Source organism: Dipodomys spectabilis, unplaced genomic scaffold (assembly GCF_019054845.1).
Source record: "Dipodomys spectabilis isolate Male_0828 unplaced genomic scaffold, ASM1905484v1 ptg000003l, whole genome shotgun sequence".
Lineage (NCBI taxonomy): Eukaryota > Metazoa > Chordata > Mammalia > Rodentia > Heteromyidae > Dipodomys > Dipodomys spectabilis.
In genome coordinates, this window is record NW_024870680.1 from 16,047,856 (window position 1) to 16,068,987 (window position 21,132).

General features: G+C 45.7%; 1 protein-coding gene across 2 annotated transcripts in view; it reads left to right on the forward strand.

The window, feature by feature from the left end:
* Nucleotides 1–3,479: 3,479 nt before the first annotated feature.
* The window catches only part of Clpb (caseinolytic mitochondrial matrix peptidase chaperone subunit B), a 130,318-nt gene continuing 112,665 nt past the window's right edge, over nt 3,480–21,132 (forward strand). Inside the window, exons 1-2 of one of the 2 annotated variants that reach the window (XM_042689436.1) lie at nt 3,480–3,962; nt 8,730–8,781. In XM_042689436.1, coding sequence (XP_042545370.1) covers nt 3,560–3,962; nt 8,730–8,781 — 455 coding nt within the window. In that variant the 5' untranslated portion in view covers nt 3,480–3,559. The remainder of the gene's footprint in view (nt 3,963–8,729; nt 8,782–21,132) is intronic. The other variant, XM_042689428.1, reaches the window with a different exon arrangement.

The following is a 21,132-nucleotide window of genomic DNA, read 5'->3' on the forward strand; positions in this document are numbered from 1 at the left end:
GCTGATATTCGACAAAGGAGCCAAAGACATACAATGGAAGAAACACAGCCTCTTCAACCGCTGGTGCTGGGAAAACTGGGCAGCCACATGCAGAAAACTAAAAGTGGACCCCAGCCTATCACCATGCACCAACATCAACTCAAAATGGATTAAAGACCTTAACATTAAACCTGAATCTCTGAAACTACTGCAGGACAGAGTAGGAGAGACACTTGAACTAATAGGCACAGGAAGGAACTTCCTGAACAGAGTCCCAGGGTCACAACAAGTTGGAGAGAGACTCGACAAATGGGACTACCTTAAAATAAAAAGCTTCTGCACAGCTAAATCTATCGCAACTAAGCTGGAAAGACAACCAACGAATTGGGAAAAAATATTTACCAGCAATATATCAGACAAGGGATTAACATCCTGTATATACAGGGAACTCAAGAAACTAATCCCTCCCAAACCTAACAAACCAATTACTAAATGGGCAAGGGAACTAAAGAGGGACTTCTCAAATGAAGAAATAAAAATGGCAAAGAAACACATGAGGAAATGTTCATCATCCCTGGTGGTGAAGGAAATGCAAATAAAGACAACCCTGAGATACCACCTTACCCCAGTCAGAATGGCCCACATCCACTAATCAGCCAACGACAAATGCTGGAGGGGATGTGGAGAAAGAGGAACCCTATTACACTGCTGGTGGGAAAGTACACTTATACAACCACTTTGGAAAGCAGTCTGGAGGGTCCTTAGAAAGCTAAAGATTGACCTCCCTTACGACCCAGTCATACCACTTCTAGGCATCTACCCTGAACAACAGGAACCAATATACAAGGACACGTGCACCTCCATGTTTATTGCAGCACTGTTCACAATAGCTAGGATATGGAAACAACCTAGATGCCCCACCACAGATGAATGGATCCAAAAATTGTGGTATCTATACACAATGGAATATTATGCAGCCATTAGAAATGACAAAATAATGGCATTTGCAGGGAAATGGATGGAGCTAGAAGGAATCATGTTGAGTGAGGTTAGCCAAGAACGAAGAGACAAACGGTACATGGTCTCCCTGATAAGTGGATGCTAAATCCAAAATGTTAGGTGATATGACAAAACTAACAGGACTTAAGAAACAAAGAACTCCCACTCATCTGGTTGAACCACTACTAAATATCCCCATGCTGCTGATCACATATATGGTATATAACATGTGAACACCGTTATATATTACAGACTGTGGTAGACAATTTGCTCCAGGGAAGTTAGAATGAACTTGTGACTTTGAAATTATGTAATCATTTAATCACAATCAAAAAAAAAAAAGAACCTCGGGGAAGGGAGGGAGGGAGGGGATGGTAGGGGGAAAACAATGGAGGGGGTAACAATGTTCAAGAGGAAGTGTACTCATTACCTCACTCATGTAACTGTAACCCTCTGTATAGTATCTTTACAATAAAAAAAAAAAAAAGAACAGGCAGGAACAGCCTTTCTTACTGTGGGTTTAGTGTGGGGTAGAGGGGAGAAGGAAATGTAAAGTCTGCACAGGGATACCTCCCTCCCTTTTGGCTAAGTTTCTGCCCAGTATCTGTTACCTAGGTAACTGGCAGACCTGGAAGCAGTAACTTTCTCCTCCTACTAGGTCACATCCTGGGCCATCTCTGGTCATATGCCCCCTATCTGACCTTAGGAGGTTCCTAGATCCTGAGGTCACATCCAGGTCCAGTGTGGCCACAGCTTTCCCCCACCTGGCCAGACCTCTTTCTGTCCTGACCTAGATAAGTCCTGGCCCAGAGGTGGGTCACCCCCTTCCTCCTCCACCCTTTTCTTTTCAGCCATGCTTCTCCACCATGCATGGTGGGGGCAGCAGTTCGGTAAATTAACTTCTTTTCCTGCCTGAGTAGCACCTGGTGTTCTCTTCATCGGCTACCTAATGAAACCTACCTATTTAATATATCTTAAACCCAGGTTTCGGCATCATTTTAGGTCAACAGAAGTAAGAATCCTGCCCATCTAATGTCCATACCTGTCTACCTTTCACTGGACAGGAATTTATATTCTTGCCTTTGTTACCTGACTTCTACCTAGTCGCCAGATGTCAGAAGTAGCTAGGGACATTTCTACCAACGTTTTCTGCCCCAAGTCCTTCCTTTTGCCATTTATTTGCTCTCTAGTATTTTTTTTTTCAGTCCCTCAATGCCTCATGAGACTTCTCCAGACTTCATCCAAGAGACTTGCCCCCTCCAGACTTCATCTAATGACTCAACGCCCAAGTGACAGCTGCAGCCTGCTGCCTTCTCCCAGAGAGGACCACATCTCAGCCTTCTACCCCTACTGTCTAAGCCCCTTGCCAGCAGGAAGTAGCCAGAGAGAATCTTCCCCCTTTTTCATAATTATCTAAAGGCTGGAATATTAGGTCTGCACAGGGACACCTCCCTCCCTCTTGGCTAAGTCTCCACCCAGGATCTGTTACCTAGGTAACTGGCAGACCTGGAAGCAGTCATCTTCTCCTCCTGCTAGGCCACATCCAGGGCTATCGCTGATCACATGCCTCCCAACAGACCTTAAGAGGGTCCTAGACCCTGAGGTCAGATCTTGATCCAGTGTGGCCACACCTTTCTCCTACCTGGCCAGACCTCTTTCTGTCCTGGCCTAGATAAGTCCTGGCCCTGAGGTGGGTCCCCACCCCCAAGTGGGTTCCCCCCCTTTCCCTTTTCAGCCATGCTTCTCCACCATGCATGGTGGGGGCAGCAGTTCTGTAAATTAACTTCTTTTCCTGCCTGAGTAGCACCTGGTGTTCTCTTCATCGGCTACCTTCCTACTTTACACTACCCACAAGAATAACATAATTAGAAAAGCAAGAGCAAGAGTCAAATTCTTCAACCAAAAGACAGTTGTGTGGGTAAAGAAAAAGTGTTCTTATTTTAGGTGTAGCCTAGACATCTTTTTGGAAAGTCATCCCAGGCTGATATAAGACATGAACTTAAAGAAATAAGTATGTTTCCTAACATGCCTCCGATGAAGATCCAGTTCAACTCACTCAAGTCAGAAACTTTATGTGTAGGACGGAGAGCTTCTGAGTGTCAACTGAATTGCAATGCAAATGTGGGAATTAAAATTTTTGCTTTTGAAAAACAATTGGATATCTTCTGTTTGTTTCTTACTGAGCTTAGCCAAAACAGTGTTTACTAAATCCGCGAATAAGGCGGGGCAGGGATTAATTTAGGGTGTTTAAACTGAGGAAGGTCTAGTACTTGAATTTAAATCAGCACACTGCAGCTGATCCTTTCCTTCTTGCCACGCCCCTCCTTCTGAACTCTATTTCCCAATATGCCCCGGGCTCCCCTAAGCGCGCGGTCATTATGACGCAATCCCGCTGCTTCCTGGGAAATGTAGTTCATTTGTTTTCCAGCTGCGGAAAGATCTAGGGTTGCGGACTACCACTCCCGTGAGGTAGTGCACAGTCCCACCCTGTTCGCGGCGTCTTCGAACGCGCCGCGGCAGCCATGTTAGTCGTGGCCAGCACAGGGGCCGGCACCAGGGGGTAATCGAGGCTGCTGTCAGGATGCTGGCATCCCAGATGTTGAGGAGGTCGGCGCCGGCGCCGCGGCTCCTCCTCCGGCTTGTTAGGTCCTCGTCGCTTCAGAGCCTTGGAGGGGCCTCCAGGCGGAGCGTAACCACCGGAGACTGCGGGGAACCTCAGTGGCCGAGAGCGTCCGCCGGGGGGCGCCCTTTAACATTGTCAGCTTTGCTCCCCGGACTCGGGGCACCCCCCTCGGGGCCCCTGGGAGGACGCTCCGAGACCCAGTGCCTGGCTGCCGCCACGTGGGGACGCCTTCCTATTCCTGAAGAAATACTCACGGGACAGGACAGCTGGAATGGGGTCCCTTGCAGAGCTGCGGTGGGCTTGTGGGCCCTGGCTATGGCGCTGGTGGTTGATTGCTACACCAAGAATCCGAACAGCAAGGGTGAATATGGTGCCAATCTGGGTTCGGGGAGGGTATAAGGGTAGCAAGAGTGTCCTGACAACTCCTCTTCGGAAGGCGAGTGGGGCTTAAAATTCAGACCCGCATAAACTCAGCCTTGGAGGGGAGGGACTCAGATGTCAGGTAACAGGGGTAGGGTGTTGAACCTGAGGGCTGACGGCTATGTTGAATACCCACTCATCCTAGGTCAGTCTCCCTTCTTTGGACATCAGTTTGTCTATCTGAACAATTGTGACTCTGGACTGCATATCTAATTACAGAGAGTCCTGTTATACCTGGCCTGTTAATCTTTTTTTTTTTGCTTGTTTGTTTTTTTGGGTCCGGTCATGGGGCCTGAACTCTGGGCCTGGGTGCTGTCCCTCAGCTCTTCAGCTCAAGGCTAGTGCTCTACCACTTGAGCCACAGTGCCACTTCCGGCTTTTTTCTTTTTGCTTATGTGGTGCTGAGGAATCGAACCCAGGGCCTCAGACATGCAAGGCAAGCACTCTACCACTGAGCCACCTTCCCAGCCCCTGGCCTGTTAATCTTTAAAGAAGTCTATAGGAAGTTGTAGGTGACTTTCAAGGGTAAGGACTACAAACTTTCAGGTTAACTTCACTAGCCTCAGTTTCTCCACTTACTTAGTCTCCACATACTTAGCGAAGTTTCTCAGTACTCTTACAGAATTGTTATTTTGCGCATCAGGGTCTGTCTAACAACCTCTAAGGTTTTGGCTTTTCTTGATTCTTGATCTAGTTTCAGGCTTAAGCTGAACAGGCCACTTGGAATAGTTGGCAGGAGAAAGAAGTTGGATGCATGGAGGCCTAGATCAGTGGGATAGGGTGCACTGTAGTTAGCCTACCCAGCTCAGCATCTCAGCTGGGTGTGTGGAGCTGAACAGGAGCTGGGAGGGTGACGCAGAAGGCCAGCTCTGTGGCCAGTGTGACCCCAGCCACTTGGATCTTCAGTTGTCCTTAAGGAATATACTTAGGCATGATGTCCAGGAATTTCATGTGTCTTAAGCTCCCAGATTTTTGAGTATTGTTTTACACAGAAGATGTGGCCAGCTGTAAAGGGCTTTAATTTTAGTCTTAACTCCTCATTGGTCCTCACTTAACTTTCTATAAAATAAGAGTTTGGACTTTGTTTGTTGTTGTTGTTGTGGGGCTTGAACTCTGGGCCTAGGAGTTGTCCCTGAGCTCTTCAGTTCAAGGCTATCCCTTTACCACTTGAGCCACAATGCCTCTTCTGGTTTTCTGAGTGGTTTATTGGAGATTAGTCTCACAGAGGTTCCTGCCTGGGATGGCTTTGAACCGTGATCCTCAGATCTCTGCCTTCTGAGTAACTAGGATTACAGGCGTGAGCCACTGGTACAAGGCTAAGAGTTTGGACTTGTAAGCTTTTTTTTTTTTTCTGCCAATCCTGGGGCTTGAACTCAGAGCCTGGGCACTGTCCCTGAGCTTCTTTTGCTTAAGGCTGGCACTGTACATTTGAGCCACAGTGCCATTACTGGCTTTTTCAGTTTCTGTTTATGTAGTACTGAAGAATCAAACACTGGGCTTCATGAATGCTAGACAAGAACTCTACCACTAAGCCACATGCCCAGCCCATGGGCTTTTTAAGTTTTTTATTTCCTTTTGTGTCAGTGCTGGTGCTTAAACTCAGGGTCCTTGTGCTCTCACTCAGATTTTTCATACCTCTAATTCCAGCTCTTTGTTAATTGGAGATAAGAATCTTGAGGGTTTGTTTGCCCAAACTGGCCTCAAATATCAGTCCTCAGATCTCAACCTCCTGAGTAGCTAGGATTATAGGTGTGAACCACCAGTCCAGCTGAAGTGGGGATATTGAAATTGACTATGGGGATGCTTCTAGAGTATGCATTCTGTGATTCTATAATTCTCAGCATTTTGGGGGTCCTTTGTTATGCCTAATTTGGGATTAGGTATGTGAGAAGTCCTCTCTTAACACAGTCAGCCAAGGAAAGGTGCTGACATGCAGAGCTAGCGACTAGTGCTAAGTGTAGTGTTAGAGGATCAGTGGGCCGGTTGGATCTTGAAAGCCTGCCCAGAGTATTGGAGTACTTTGGAGGATGGGGAATTTGAACTTGGTTGTGTGTGTATGTGAGTGTATGTGCTTGTACTAAAACTTGGATTTAGGGCCTATTACTGTTCCTTAGCGTTTTTACTCAAGGCTGGCACTCTGCCACTTGAGCCACATCTCCACTTCTGTTTTTTGTTGGTGTTGTTTTGTGTGTGTTTGTGTGTGTTGGGTGGGGGGGGGTGGGGGGTTAATTGGAGATAAGAGTCTCAAGGACTTTCCTGCCCACGCTGGTTCTGAACTGAAATCCTCATATCTCAGCTTGCTGAGTAGGACTATAGGCATGAGTCACTGGCACCAGCCTGAACTTGAGTTCTGGGGGAGTGGGGAGCTGGGGGGGCTTGAACTCTGGGTCTGGGTGCTGTCCTTGAGCTCTTCAGCTCAAGGCTAGCGCTATACCACTTGAGCCACAGTGCCACTTCTGGTTTTCTGGTGGTTAATTGGAGATAAGAGTCTCACCGACTTTCCTGCCCAGGATGGCTTTGAACCACAATCCTCAGATCTCAGCCTCCTGAGTAGCTGATATTACAGGCGTGAGCCACTGGTGCCTAGCTTTGAACTTGAGGATTGAAGGATGAAAAGGAAAGACACATTGTGAGTCCCATGAGAGCAGATTATGGGTTTTACTCATAATACCAGAAAGTTACCTTTGATACCAGAAAGCACCTCATAGCTACACATCATTTGCTCACCAGTGACTAGAACATAATAAGTATTTAGAAATGTTAGATTATATTCTATACAAGGGCTAGAGTGCTATCAGCCTTGTGTGTGTAGCAGAATGGCCTGCTTGGGTGAAGGAAGAAATCTTCAGAAAATGACCGCAGATGCCGTAGGACTGCATGCCAGGTAGGATGTTTTGGAATTTCCAGAGGCAATAGAGTTGCCACAGGTTTATAAGCAGGGACTGTCTAGAGGCTAGTGAGTTTGGATGAATTGGAGAAAGGTGTCCAAAGTGTTGTCTAAAGGGTTCCTGAGGTTCCAGACTGGATTTTGTAGCTTGTGAATTTCAGCAAAGCCCACTTACTAAAATAATGACCAATATCATGAGCAGGACCCACTCCTCTGCCTTGTCCTCACTTCTGCCCATTGACATAGGGTTTTGACCTGGGGTTTTACACTGAGTGCCTTAATGTGGTATAGTGGAAAGAGTCAGAAGGCCTTTTCTTTTCTTTTCTTTTCTTTTCTTTCTGTCTTTCTTTTTTTTTTTTTTTTTTGCCAGTCCTGGGACTTGAACTGTGGGTCTGGGCACTGTCCCTGAGCTGCTTTTGCCCAAGGCAAGCATTCTACCACTTGAGCCACAGCGTCAGTTCTGGCTTGTTCTGCTTACGTGGTACTGAGGAATCGAACCCAGGGTTTCATGGGTGCTAGGCAAGCATTCTACCACTAAGCCAGCCACATTCCCAGTCCTGAGGAGGCCTTGGTTTTAATCTCAGCTCTTTCCTTGCCCTGTGTCCTTGTAGAAGCTGCCTTTTTGTCCCCTCATAATGAGGAGAGAGTGGATAAAACCATCTTGAAGAGGTTGTTCTGCCATCTGGAGGCTGCCTGCGCATAATTGGATGTATACTTGAAAAATAAGCAGGTTTGGTAAGCAGGAAGGACTTGTCACTGAGGCTTAGGCCAGGAGGTGGAATGGAGGCACCAGTGTCTGAAAAGAACTGGATTGTAGGTACAATACTGGTGGTCAGATATGGAAACAGAAGTTTTGGAGCTTAGAGTTGGGGTTGGAGGTAGGGCCTCCTCTCCAGTGCCTCCTTTAATTTCCCTGGGTGAGTATGACTGGAGGAAGAGCTCCCTAGGCAGGGCTCTATTAGAGTCAATTTGGTGCTCAACACTGTTATCAGAACAAACTGGGCATGGATGGAGGTGTTTTTGGTTGGATGTTTGTTGCTTCTGCTGTTGAGTTTTTCTGTCAGGCAGTTTATTCCTCATGGCCACAAGGTGGTGCCAGTGACTTTGCTTTTCTGTGGGTCTGTGGTTCTTGGCACCTAGGAGTTTGCAGACTTTTCAGCCATTGTTTTATCTGCTAGGCATCCTCGTGAGGCCCGCAAGGCAAGGGCTTATCTTCTCTGCTTTATGGTGCAGAAGTTGTGGTTGAGCAGGAAGCACTGCCACCCCTGTGTGGTGAGGAGGTGGCAGTGGGTTGGAGCTAGGTCTCTCCATGTTGCCTAGTTTAGGCTCTCCATCTCCATTTGTAGAGACCCACAACCCCACCTTTCTTTCCCATCGTTTTCCTTCCTTCTGTAACCCATGACCTCAGATTCAGTACCAAGCCAGGCACTAGTGGCTCACACCTATAAGCTCAGTAGTCTGAGATATGAAAATCACAGTTCAAATCCAGCCCAGTCAGGAAATTCCCGGAGATTCATCTCTAATTAACTAACCAAAAAGCCAGAAGTGGAGCTGTGGCACAAGTGGTAGAGCACTAGCCTTGAGCATATTTGTGCTGCATTCCCTTTGTGGTCAGAGAATGGAGTACTGATTTGGTACTGAGAATTTGGTACTAATTAGGAAGGGCTGGTTACCCTTCTGTGGCATGATTTCTCTTGTTAAAGCCTGTGTTTCTAAAGTGCTTCCACCTGCAGAGGGCAGGCCCTATCTTGCTGGGCCCATCAAGCAGCTCTGATGATTGGGTCCTGGCAGGGGTCTGACCAGTGCCCACTCTCTCTTCAGATGCAGCCCTGATGGAAGCTGCTCGAGCCAACAATGTACCAGAAGTTACCAGGTGAGTGTCAGTGCCCCAGCCTTGTTTTCTGCCCACAAGAAGGGCTAAGCCAGGTAAGCCCCTTTTCGAAAATCCTGTGGTAACTCTGTCTAGAGTTTCTGCCCTATGCAGAAACTGTTCCCTTTGCCTTTTTTGTAGTCTTAAAGTCACCTGGACTTCCTTGGCCAGGTCACCTTGGTGCTTTGGCAGGGGGGTAACCTCCAGGTATCCATAGATCACACCATAACCTGTGGGTCCTTTGGATCTTCCAGTTTGTTCTTATTCTTTGTGGAAGTGGCCCTGTGTTATGCTTGCTGTCTGGATCAGGTTGCTGGTGGGCTCTGCTGGAGGCACTTTGGGATTTAAGAGGAGGTAGAAGCGACCTTTGGGCCAGAAGGTTACCTGTGCTAGACAGGCCTGCCTCCCGGGCTGAGGCACCCATGCTGAGCCTGCAGAAGGCAGACTCACTTCTCTAACCTCACTGGCTCAACTAGTCCCCTTGGACTTCTGGAGGTTAAGTTTGAGGCTGGTTATTGAGTAGAGGCAGGATTTATCTGGGTTCAGCCTGGTGCCAGGGCTAGGACAGAGGCTTCTGGGATGGGTGTTAAGACTGGGACCAGCACAGGATTATTAGAGGCTGTTGATTAGAGAAACTATTGACTCACTTTGTGCCTCACTATGGCCTCTCTGGCTCTTTGAATAGATTTAGGTGGCCATAGAATACCCTCCTTCTCTGTCTTGCCTACACATACATGCCACTCATGCTCTCTCTCTCTTGCTCTCTCTCCTCTCTCCTACTTCCTCTCCTCTCCCTCCCTCCCTTTCTCTCTCCTTCCTTTCTCTCTGTGTTTATACAGAGGCTTGAACTCAGGCCCTTGTGCTCTCACTTGGATTTTTTTTGTTTTTTGTTTTTGTTTTTTTTTGCCAGTCCTGGGGCTTGAACTCAGGGCCTAGGTACTGTCCCTAAGCTGCTTTTGCTCAAGGCTAGCACTCTACCACTTGAGCCACAGCGACAGTTCCAGTTTTTTCTCTTTATGTGGTATTGAGGAATCGAGCCCAGGGCTTCATGCATGCTAGGCAATCACTAAGCCACATTCCCAGCCTCACTTAGGATTTTTGCTGAAGGCTGTGACTCTAGAACTTGAGTCATGACTTCAGTTGTAGTTTTCTGCTAGTTAACTGGACATAGGAGTCTCAGATTTGTCTGCCTGGACTGGTTTTGAACCTCAATCCTCAGATCTTGGGCTCATAAGCAGCTAGGTATACAGGAGTGAGCCATTAGCTCCCCACTCCCTGTGTTTTTGTTTTTGTGTTTTTGGCGGGGGAGGGGGAGTCCGGTCGTGGGGCCTGAACTCTGGGCCTGGGTGCTGTCCCTCAGTTCTTCAGCTCAAGGCTAGTGCTCTACCACTTGAGCCACAGCGTCACTTCTGGCTTTTTCCTTTTTGCTTATGTGGTGCTGAGGAATCGAACCCAGGGCCTCATGCATGCAAGGCAAGTGCTCTACCACTGAGCCACCTTCCCAGCCCTGTGTTTTGTTTTGAGAAAGGGTTTCATTGTGTAGCTCAGGCAGTCCTTGAACTGATTATATAACTTTTCCCGTAGCTCAAACTCACAATCTTGGTGTCTCAGCCTCCTGAGCAGTGAGGTTTTAGGTGTGTACTACAACATGGCATCGCATACATATTTTAGACAGGAAGTCTAAAGACAGGATGTTTGGAGTGGTTGTCTATGCCACAGACCCATGGCAGTCTTTCCTACTCTGGCTGCCTGAACATACAAGAAAAGTGTTGAAAGGCAACCACAGCTCCACCAAGACTTACTGCTTTGATTCCCTTTCATTTTATCTGCAGCATTATTATTGATTCTCAAGGGTGCTTTTGAGTATTAATGTTCAAGGCTTAGTTTTTAATAAACCACTTTTGGAAGTATGGGCTGGGAGTTGTTTTGTAGCCAAATAAATAAGATGGAGCAATAGTTTAATAAACATGCAATGATGCATCTTAAAAACCAAGCACAGATGTCATCTTCCTGTTATAAGAGCCATTCATAACTGCAGGCTGTGTGTGGCATCTTCATCCCCCAGAAACAGATGCGCCTGTCTTTATTTCATTAAAGGAGTGTTGGGCAGGAGCATTAGGGTAGAAACTGGTCCAGGCTAATGTTAGAATCACCTGTCAGTACTGCCAAGGACTGTCCTCCTTCCTGCCCCCAGGGGCTGTGGTCATCTTGTGGTGTCCCATTCCCCCCCCCCCCCCCCCCAATGTATATAGCATTCTTTCAGGAAAGCACTTGACTCACCTGGAGAGATGATCTTTAATCCTAGTCCATTGAAATATTCCCCTCCCCCACAAGTGGGTTTTTTGGGTGTGTGTTTTGTTTTGTTTTAAAGATGAATGCTCATTATATCTGGCTTTAAACTTGCCATGTGGCCCAGGCTGGACTTGAATCAGAGATCCTTCTGCCTCATCCTCCCAAGTGCTGGGATTAGAAGCATGTGCCACTAGGCACAGCAAATTCATGTTTTTCTAGTGGCCATTAAACATATATATGCAGGCTACAGAAAGTGATGGAATTCATGGTATATATGTGACTCAAAGAATTGTTGCAGCTGGGTACCAGGGCTCATGCCTGTAATCCTAGCTATTTAGGAGGCTGAGATCTGAAGATTGAGGTTCAAAACCAGCACGGGCAGGAACAAACATCCATGAGACTCTTATCTCCAATTAACCACCAGAAAACCGGAAGTGGTGCTGTGGTTCAAGTGGAAGAGTACTCGCTTTGGGCTGAATAGTGCAGGGACAGCACTTAGGCCCAGAGTTCAAGCCCCATGATTGACCAAAAAAAAAAAATGGTGGCAAACATTTCACTCTTGCTGGTGTGGGTAATGTCTGTGGGAGCTTTTCATGTGTGCTCCCAGTCTCAAGCCTGCTTTTCTTCTGCCTTCTCTGGTCCCTACCCCTTGGTCAAGATGACTTCATCAGAATTACCCAATGGAGTGGCATAGATCCTGCTTTCAGTCCCTATCAGAGCAGGGGATAAGCTAAGCCAAAGCAAGAGGTAGGCTGGCTGCTCTGCCTCTTCCCTCTTTTTCCCTGTGTGACAGTTATTTCCTCTTCCTCCCCGAGGCACCTACACCTAGTAAGCTTATCCAGCCCTGGCCCTCCCCAGAGGTAGGAAGCCACCCCCTACCCTACCAGTTGGCAATGTGAGCAGGTGGCCCTAAGTTCAGCCCAAACCTGAGCTTGGCTTTTGGACTGTGAAACTGCTCACTTGAGACAGAGGGCATGGGGCAGATTGCAACACATCTGCCTCAGCTCAGGCTGAGCCATGACTGTCAGATGGGAGAGTAAGGCCTCCCGTTCTCCAGAGGAGATCATGTTCCCTGCAGGTCCAGCTGCTGAAAGAGGACACTCCTACCATTCCCCTTTTCCTTCAGGGAGATGGGCCCAGTTTAGTCATCAATCAGTCCAAGGGGGTTGTAGTGAAGGTGGTATCAATCTTGGACCTGTACCAACTGCCCTCTCTTTTCACAAATGTTCATTTGACCAACATTTACTGTTACTTGGCGTAAGCTGGGTCCCATGATCAGCTCAGGGAATATATGATGAGGTAAAATTCTTGCCTTGATGACAGAGTTTGGGTAGCTTGTGGCAGCAGTGTGATATTGGCTGAAGACAGGCATTCAGGATCTACAAGAACTCAGAAGGTATCTTTGAGTAGTGTAGGGAATTAGGAAAAGTTTCCTAGAGGAAATGATTCCTGGTTAGAGTCTTAAAATATCAGTGGGCTCAGCAAATAGGGAGAGGGACAGCATGATGGCTGTAGAGGAGGGAAATGCTGTTTGGTGTGTCTGACAGGTAGGGTCAGGAAGGACACTAATGGACTGTCTCTCAGTTGCCCATCTTTCCAGCCTGTTCTCTGTGTATAGCTCAGAAGTGAATTCAAGGGAAGGAGTGTGGCAGCAGTGAGGAAGGCCATTGCTGCTTTTTAGAAGAGCTCAGGTCTCCCTTTGTAAGAAAAGAGGACTTGAGTCAAAACAATGCATAAATTGCCTTACTTGCATGAGCCTAAGTAATGTTAGTACCTATAACCCATGAATTATATAGTCACAAGTGATTTTCAGAATGAGAGTGGCTGAGCACCAAATATGCAGTAGTGAACAAGATAGCCACAGTCCCTGCCCTCTTGGTATTTAAATAAATGGGAATCAGGTGTCTAATTTTGGAATAGTTATAAGCTAGAATTATGTACTTCAAAAGTGAAATATATAGCTGGCCACCGGTGGCTCATGCCTGTAATCCTAGCTACTCAGGAGGCTGGGATCTGAGGATCATGGTTCAAAGCTAGCCAGGGCAGGAAAGTCTGTGAGACTCTTATCTCCAATAAACCACCAGAAAACCGGAAGTAGCGCTGTAGCTCAAGTGGTAGAGCGCTAGCTTTTAGCTGAAGAGCTGAGGGACAGTGCTCAGGCCCAGAGTTCAAGCCCCACGACCAACCCTCCCCCCCCACAAAAAAAAAGTGAAATATAGAGCCAGATGTGGTGCCTGTAATCCCAGCACTCAGGAGGCTGAGGCAGGAATGTTTTAAGTTTGAGGCAAGCCTGGGCTACATAGTAAAACCCTTTCTCAAAAAGAGAGAATGTGTTATGAAATGGTAACCTCTCTGTATAGCACCTTTAATAATAACACAGTTATATTTTTAAAAAGAGATAATGTGTGTGTAACACATACATATATAGATTGTCATTTTGTTGTTTTTGTTTTTTTGTTTTTTGGTCGGTTGTGGGGCTTGAACTCTGGGCCTGGGCGCTGTCCCTCAGCTCTTCAGCTCAAGGCGAGTGCTCTACCACTTGAGCTACAGCGCCACTTCCGGTTTTCTGGTGGTTTATTGGAGATAGGAGTCTCACGGTCTCTCCTGCCCGGGCTGGCTTTGAACCGCGATCCTCAGATCTCAGCCTCCTGAGTAGCTAGGATTACAGGCGTGAGCCACCAGCGCCCGGCTAGATTGTCATTTTTATTTATTTATTTTTTTTTTTACCAGTCCTGGAGCTTGAACTCAGGGCCTGGGCAATGTTCCTGAACTGCTTTTGCCCAAGGCTAGCACTCTACCACTTGAGCCACAGTGCCCATTCTGGCTCTTTCTGTTTATGTGGTACTTGAGGAATTGAACCCAGGACTTCATTCATGCTAGGCAATCACTCTTCCACTAAACCACATTCCCAACTCCCTGATGTCAATTTTAAACATGCTTAAGTCCTATTTACCTACCATGCTGTCTCTGAAAAAACAATCTCAATTATCAATTAGATTCTTTTGATGATTCTATTATGGTTTTAAGTTTTTAGAAAATAAAGAACTTCAGACCAGCTCAAACTGGTTTGGAAAAAAACCGATTTGGTTTACAGTTAAGGAAAAAAATGGGTTGGACTTTGTTGAGGGCTAAACATTTATTCTACGTTTGTGTTGATGGCTTGTTTAGTTCCTGGCCCCACATGCCCCAGCTTGAGGCATTTGCTGTTCATGTGCCAAGATTGAGGTGTCCAGAATGTGCTTAGCTCCAGCATAGGTGAATGTTCTACACATTGATCCAGGGATTTTATCTAATTAACAAAAGCCCTGCCTGGTAAATACATTTGGCTGTCTCCAGGCCTCAAGAGAGGCCGTCTGTTTATCGATTGTTGTATCATTTTGGCTGGATGGGAAGATATTAATGATGGCATCAGAGCAACCAAAACATGCAGTTCTCTTCAGAATGTATGTAAATGTCCTTGCAGCTTGCAGTGGATTGAAACAAAACCTTTATGCGAGACCAGGAGTCAAGGCTTGTAATTTGACTTTTATTGTTTGAGCTACCTAAAAATATTACAAGTCTTTGAATGCTGGAGTATAACCCATGGGTTTCTTGAATGCTAGGATATAGAAGGCATGTTACAGAGTTTTAGAATTAGGAGACCTAGGTTCTACGTTTGTTAGTAACTGGCTATAGGATCACATTAATATGTCATAACAACTCTGCAAATAACATAGCTGACTTTACAGATGACAAAACAGGAGCTGGGATTGCTCAAATAATTCTCCCAGATCTACCCATTACTTCATCTTACAGATGAGGGAGCTGCAAGGGTGAAGTGGAAGTGACGCTTGCCCCAGTTCATACACCCTCCCCTCCCCCAATTCGTCTTAGTAACTGGCCAAATGGAGCTGTTTTTGCCTAGCTTACTGAGTGAGAGTCCACAAGCTTCCTAAACTGTCTAATTCAGAGTCCTTATCTGTCGTCAGCTCTGCTCATCAATCCACCTCTAGTTCCCACAACCACAGCCTTGCTTCCTTTCCATCCCAGAAACTAATTCAGTTAGTGTTGGTTTCTTTTTCGTCTGTCGTGAGGCATGAACTCTGGGCCTGGGGGCACTGTCCTTAAGCTCTTCAGCTCAAGGCTAGTGCTCTACCACTTGAGCCATAGCACCACTTCCAGCTTTTTCTGCTTATGTGGTGCTGAGGAATCGAACCCAGATCCTCATGCATGCAAGGCAAGCACTCTATCACTGAGCTACCTTCCCAGCCCCTAGTGTTAGTTTCTCTTGTGTTTGTTTGGTCGGTCGATGTGGGGCTTGAACTCTGGGCCTGGGCACAGTCCCTCAGCTCTTCAGCTCAAGGTTAGCGCTCCACCACTTGAGCCACAGTGCCACTTCTGGTTTTCTGGAGGTTAATTGGAGATAAGAGTCTCACAGACTTTTCCTGCCCTGGCTGGCTTTGAATCATGATCCTCAGATCTCAGCCTCTTGAGTAGCTCGAATTACAAGTGTGAGCCACCAGCACCTGGCTTGTGTTGGTTTCTTATTGTCCAAGCATAGCTTACTCTTTCCTATCTGTGAGCTTTTGCAGCACTCCCAACCCATCAGTCCTGTTGTTTGTCCAGATGCTAGTCGTGCTTTGTTGCCCACCTTAAGCCCCAGTTCTCTCAGAAAGCTTCACACTAATAACAGTTGTTTATTAGTATCTATCTATTCCATGGGAGACAGACCATTAGATGCTGTGTATGTGTGATCTTTATTCCTTGTTTCACAGGGATGGGGAACATTTTCCAGATGCTTACTTAATATCCAGATAGAGTTGTGTTCTTATCATACATAGCCTCCCAAGTGGTCAGGGGTAGAATTGTAGATTAAACCAAGACCCGCACAGGAACCACCATTGTATGCTTTTCTCACTGTGCTTTGCTGTTTGTTGCTTATCAGAATTTCCATAGATCTTTAAAGCTGAGTCATCCAGTAGTGACTTTGGTTAGTGGCCTTTTTCTCTCCAGTTGCTTCATGCCTATCTCACCCAGGCTCTTGAGTCCTGTCACAGCAGGGTGGATGGCATCTCCTCCTGCCTCCACCATAGCAAGTCACATGTGGCTGGCTGCAGGCTGGCCCTCTGATTGATTGGTAGATTGAAAACCTTGTTTATTCTCCAAAGCCTGCCCAGCAGGAAAGCACAGCCCTAGGCAGCAGCTGGGCAGGCAGACTGGTCTCTAGGAGTTTCCATTCATGTGGATGGGAGGCCCAGCCAGGCTGCATAAGAATCTTCTCTGATGTTGGGTTCAGGCTTCCATCTCAATGCCCTTTTGTGTAGGGGATAGCACCCAGGCCTCCTGGGGAAGACTGTTTGACCAGCCTTTGCAAATGGACTGTGAGCTTGGACTGGCTATAAAGCACAAACAATTGAGAGAGGCCCCTGGAATTCCCCAGGACTCAGAAATCCAGCAGGTGGAGTAGGATTCTTCTCAGGGCAGAAGGAGGACAGTCAAAGCTCCTACTTGAGTCAAATAGGATCCCAGGCACTTGGTCTCCAGCATCATTTCATGGCCTGTCCAGCATTTATCTCCCATTGTTAGCTTCTTTAGTGGTCAGCTTCCAGCCCGCTTTGGTTCCTCTGGATATGAGCTGCTTTTTCTTCCTTGAAGAATAAATAGATTTTGATTGGTTGGTTGGTTGGTTGATTGTGCTGGTACTGGGGCTTCATTGTCTCATGGAGCTTTTTTACTCATGGTTGGTGCTCTACCATTTGAGCCACATTTCTAGTCCAGCTTTTTTTTTTTAAACTGGTTAATTAGAAATAGAGAATTGAGGACTTTTTTCTGCCCAGACTGGCTTTAAACTGTGAAACTCAGATCTCAATCTTCTGGGTAACCAGGCTTATAGGTATAAGTGACTGACACCTTTTTTTTGGAAATATAATTTAAAATTTTTTACCCTTTTCAACCATGCAATTAAGTGGATTTTAGTATGTTATTAAGACTATGTAACCAGCACTATGGTCTAATTCCAAAACAGTTAATCACACCCTTAAAAAAAAAACTGTCCCATTAGGCGTCAATCCCTAATCATTTTCCATCCCAGCCTCTGGTAAGTGTGAATCCTCTTCCTGTCTCTATGGATTTGCCCATTCTGGACATTTCCCCTGAATGAAATTATGCAATCTGTGGTGTTTTGTTTTGTGCCAGTACTGGGGCTTGAACTCAGGTTTGGGCACTGTTCCCTTAGATTTTTAGGGAAGTGATATGGTGCTATATCACCTGAGCCACAGCTCCACTTGGGACTTTTTTTTTTCTTGCTGGTTAATTGGAGGTAACAGTCCTTCATGCTTTTCTCCCCTGGCTGGCTTCAAACCGGGATCCTCAGATCTCAGCCTGTTGAAAAGCTAGGATTACAAGAGTGAGCCTCTTGTGCATGCAAATGCACACACACATACGTGTGTGTGTGTGTGTGTGTGTGTGTGTGTGTGTGTGTGTGTGTGTGTGTGTGTGTGTAAGCTGACTTTCAAGATTCAATTATACTGTGGTGTGTTGTCTTCCTGCCTTTTTATAGCTAAAAAGATTTTTCTGGGCAATAGAATAAAGTAAGTAATAGTACCTCAAAATGAATAGAAAAGGACTTGGTGATAGATTCTGAAGTTATACATGTGAAGCACCTGGCATAGCTTTTGACACATGGTGGCCTGTCATTACTTGTTTACTCCCTCTGGAATTCTCCTCACTTGATCCCAGTTCTGTTCCTTATAACAAGTCAGCTCTCTCTTCCTGTCCAAATCTTCAAATGTTAGCATGCTCTAAGCTACATAAATCTGCACTTTGTGGTTTCAAGTCTCCTTATCCTAATTGTTTCCTAATGAAAAGGCTACAATTTTTTGGTACCTTCTGAATTCCAGTGTAGAATGGCTATTATTATGAGGGGCAAGGCACACATCAACTTGTTAGAGATTTTATGCCTCTATTAATATGGTCTGAGTTTGCATTAGCTTTCTTGGCAGCTGCATTATATTCCTAGAGCCTGTTCAAAGTTTGTAGTCAGACCAGCCTACTGAGAACTAGGGCTGCTTGTATTCTGTGAATTTTGGATTGGATTTATTTGCCAAGCTTGTTTTAAGGCAAATGTAAAGTCATTTGAAGACACTATTTTGCAATGTGGGGTGTCACTGTGCGGCCTGCCCTGGAGAAGGGGAGTTGGGCCTTTCTCATTCTGACACTAGGAGAGTCTCAATTTTGTGTGTGCGCATGCACATTTGCATGTGTAATTTGTGTGTACGTGTGTGTGCATGTGTGCCAGTACTGGGGCTTGAACTCAGGACCTGGGTATTGCTCCTTAGCCTTTTTATTATTAATTAATTAATTAATTTATTTATTTTTATTGGTTGTGGGGCTTGAACTCTGGGCCTGGGCATTGTCCTTCAGCTCTTCAGCTCAATGCAAGCATTCTATCACTTGGACCACAGTGCCACTTCCAGTTTTCTGGTGGTTAATTGGAGATAAGAGTCTCATGGACTTAATGCCTGGGCTGGCTTTGAACTGTGATCCTCAGATCTCAGCCTCCTGAGTAGCTAGGATTATAGGCATGAGCACCTTGCTGCCCCTTTAGCTTTTTAGCTCAAGGCTGACACTCTAGCACTTGACCCACAGCTCCATTTCTGGCTTTTTAGTGATAAGAGTCCCACAGACTTTTCTTGCCCAGGCTGGCTTCAAACCACAATCCTCAGATCTCAGCCTTTGGTCTAGCTAGGATTACAGGCCTGAGCCACCCACTAGTTCCTAGCTAGGAAAATCTCTTCTAGGGGAGAAGATTGTTAAGAGGTAGAACTAATGGGAGAGTATCTCCATTCTACAGATGGCTTTCTTCCCTCTTTAGGTTTTTCCTCTATCATTTTTGTCCCAGTTATCTGTGTGCTTTGGGAGATGGTGTGGTACCATAGAATATAGATAGACTCTGTGGTCTCACATTGCCACTTTCTGGTCATGTAATCTAGAGTGAGATGTGAGTTTCTTGTCCAACTCTCAGGATCAAATAAGATCATAAATGTCAAGTGCCTGGGGCACAGCAGGCACCTTAAGAAATGTGAGCACTTTGAACTCCATCATTTAGCCATTTTGCTAGACATGAAGAGCCAACCATGTTACTGTTCTCACTGGGCCTTTTCAAACATCAGAATACCCATGGTGCTTGCCATTATTTGGGCATTTCCTTGTCTCATTTCTGCTGCCTCAGCTCAGATAAAGAGAGATCTATTGGGACATCTGGCCCATCACAGCACCCTCAATATCCAGCACAAAGCATGGCATTAAAAAAAACTCATTTGAATTTCATTGTTCAATAAAGGGGCGGTCTAGGATGTGGCAACCTATGGTTAGCCAGACTACTTAGGGAGGGGTTGGGTGTTGGGTTGGCTTTATCCAGTTTATTCCTTACTGAAAATCTCTATGGGGTTCTGGAGCTTGGTAGTGGTAGTTCAAATGCCAGCCCATTTTGAAAACTTGGAGATACTGCAACTTGTTGCTATAATGTGACAAGCTTCCTGGCAACCAACCAGTCACCTGTCCAGCTTTCCTTGCTGGAGTCCAGAGTCCTACTGTGAGTCCAGTAGGTGGCGCCCATGGCCCTTTCCCACTCCTCAATTGTCTGGATTAGCCTCCTCTTTTTACCAGATCACCGCAGCAACTGCTGACTCTATGAGACATGAATGTAGCACTGGGCAGATGAGGGTAGCTTGGGCCACCCTTCTATATGGGTTTGAGCCAGGGCAGATGTGCCTAGGGAAACAGATGTTTGCCATAGTGATCCCAGGAGATTATTAGAGGAATCATGCTTTTGCTCTCCTTTCTGTCATAGCTCTGCTTCCAGGAAGTCATCCCTATGGGTCTTCTGCTCTGACCTATACATGGTATCTCTCCCTTAGGCCCCCAAGGTCCTTACTTGTACTTTAGATGTTTGTCGAGTATAACTGTCTATTGAATGTGTTCAAGGAAAGAATACTGCAGAGTCCATCAAAGTACACTCAACACCTTGCTCAGAATCCTACAGTGGTCATCAGGAAGAGTTTGTAGAATGAATAGAAAGATAGAAAAAGGTACTTCAAAAAGTTCTATCAAAAATTGAAAGGGATTTATTCTACAAATAAACTAGTTTTATGACAACCACAAGAAGGCTGAGGAACTATTCTAGTGAAACTGAAAATAACATGCATTGGTAGATACTGATACTGATCCTGGCTTGCATCTGGACCACAGTGGGCATAAGGTTGCTGTAAAGGATATCAGGATACAGGTAACATATTAAGTAAAAATAAGACAGTTTGCCTTGATATTCATAAGGGGTCACTTCCAGGATTTCATATGGATATCAGAAGACACAAATTAGTTCCTTTTTTTTTTTCTTTTTCTTTTTCTTTTTTATGAACTCAGGGCCTGGGTTCTATCCCTGAGCCTTTTTGTTTAAGGATTACACTCTACCACTTGAGCCACAGCTCCACTTCTAGCATTCTTGGTATTTAATTGGAGATAAGTCTCAAGAACTCTTTTTGGATTAATTGGACTTTTGATTAATTGGACTTAAGATAAATCTTACCTTTTGGCTTTGAACAGCAGATTTTTCAGATCTCAGCCTCCTAGGTAGCTAGGATTACAGGTGTGAGCCACCAGTGCTCAGCATAAGTTTCTTATATAAAATAGTCTAGTAGGGTCTGGCAATGTGACTTAATGGTAGAGTCCTTACCTAGCATGCATGAAGCCCTGGGCTTGATTCCTCAGCACTACATAAACAAAAAAAGCCAGAAATGACACTGTGGTTCAAGTGGTAGAGTGCTATTCTTGAGCTAAAGAAGCTCAGGGAGTGCCCGGGCCCTGTACTTTAATGTGTGCTCAGTTTCCATAAGGGAGATGGAACAAACAACATTCACCTAGCACTGAGCTTAATTCACTTAGTCCAGAAAGTGTTTGAGGAGTTGTGATTCAGCTCCTCTCTGTGTGCCTACAATAATATATATGTAATATTTTATTAACATGTTACTTATATAACATACAGTATATAATTATATGTTATAATACAAAATACAATTTAAATAT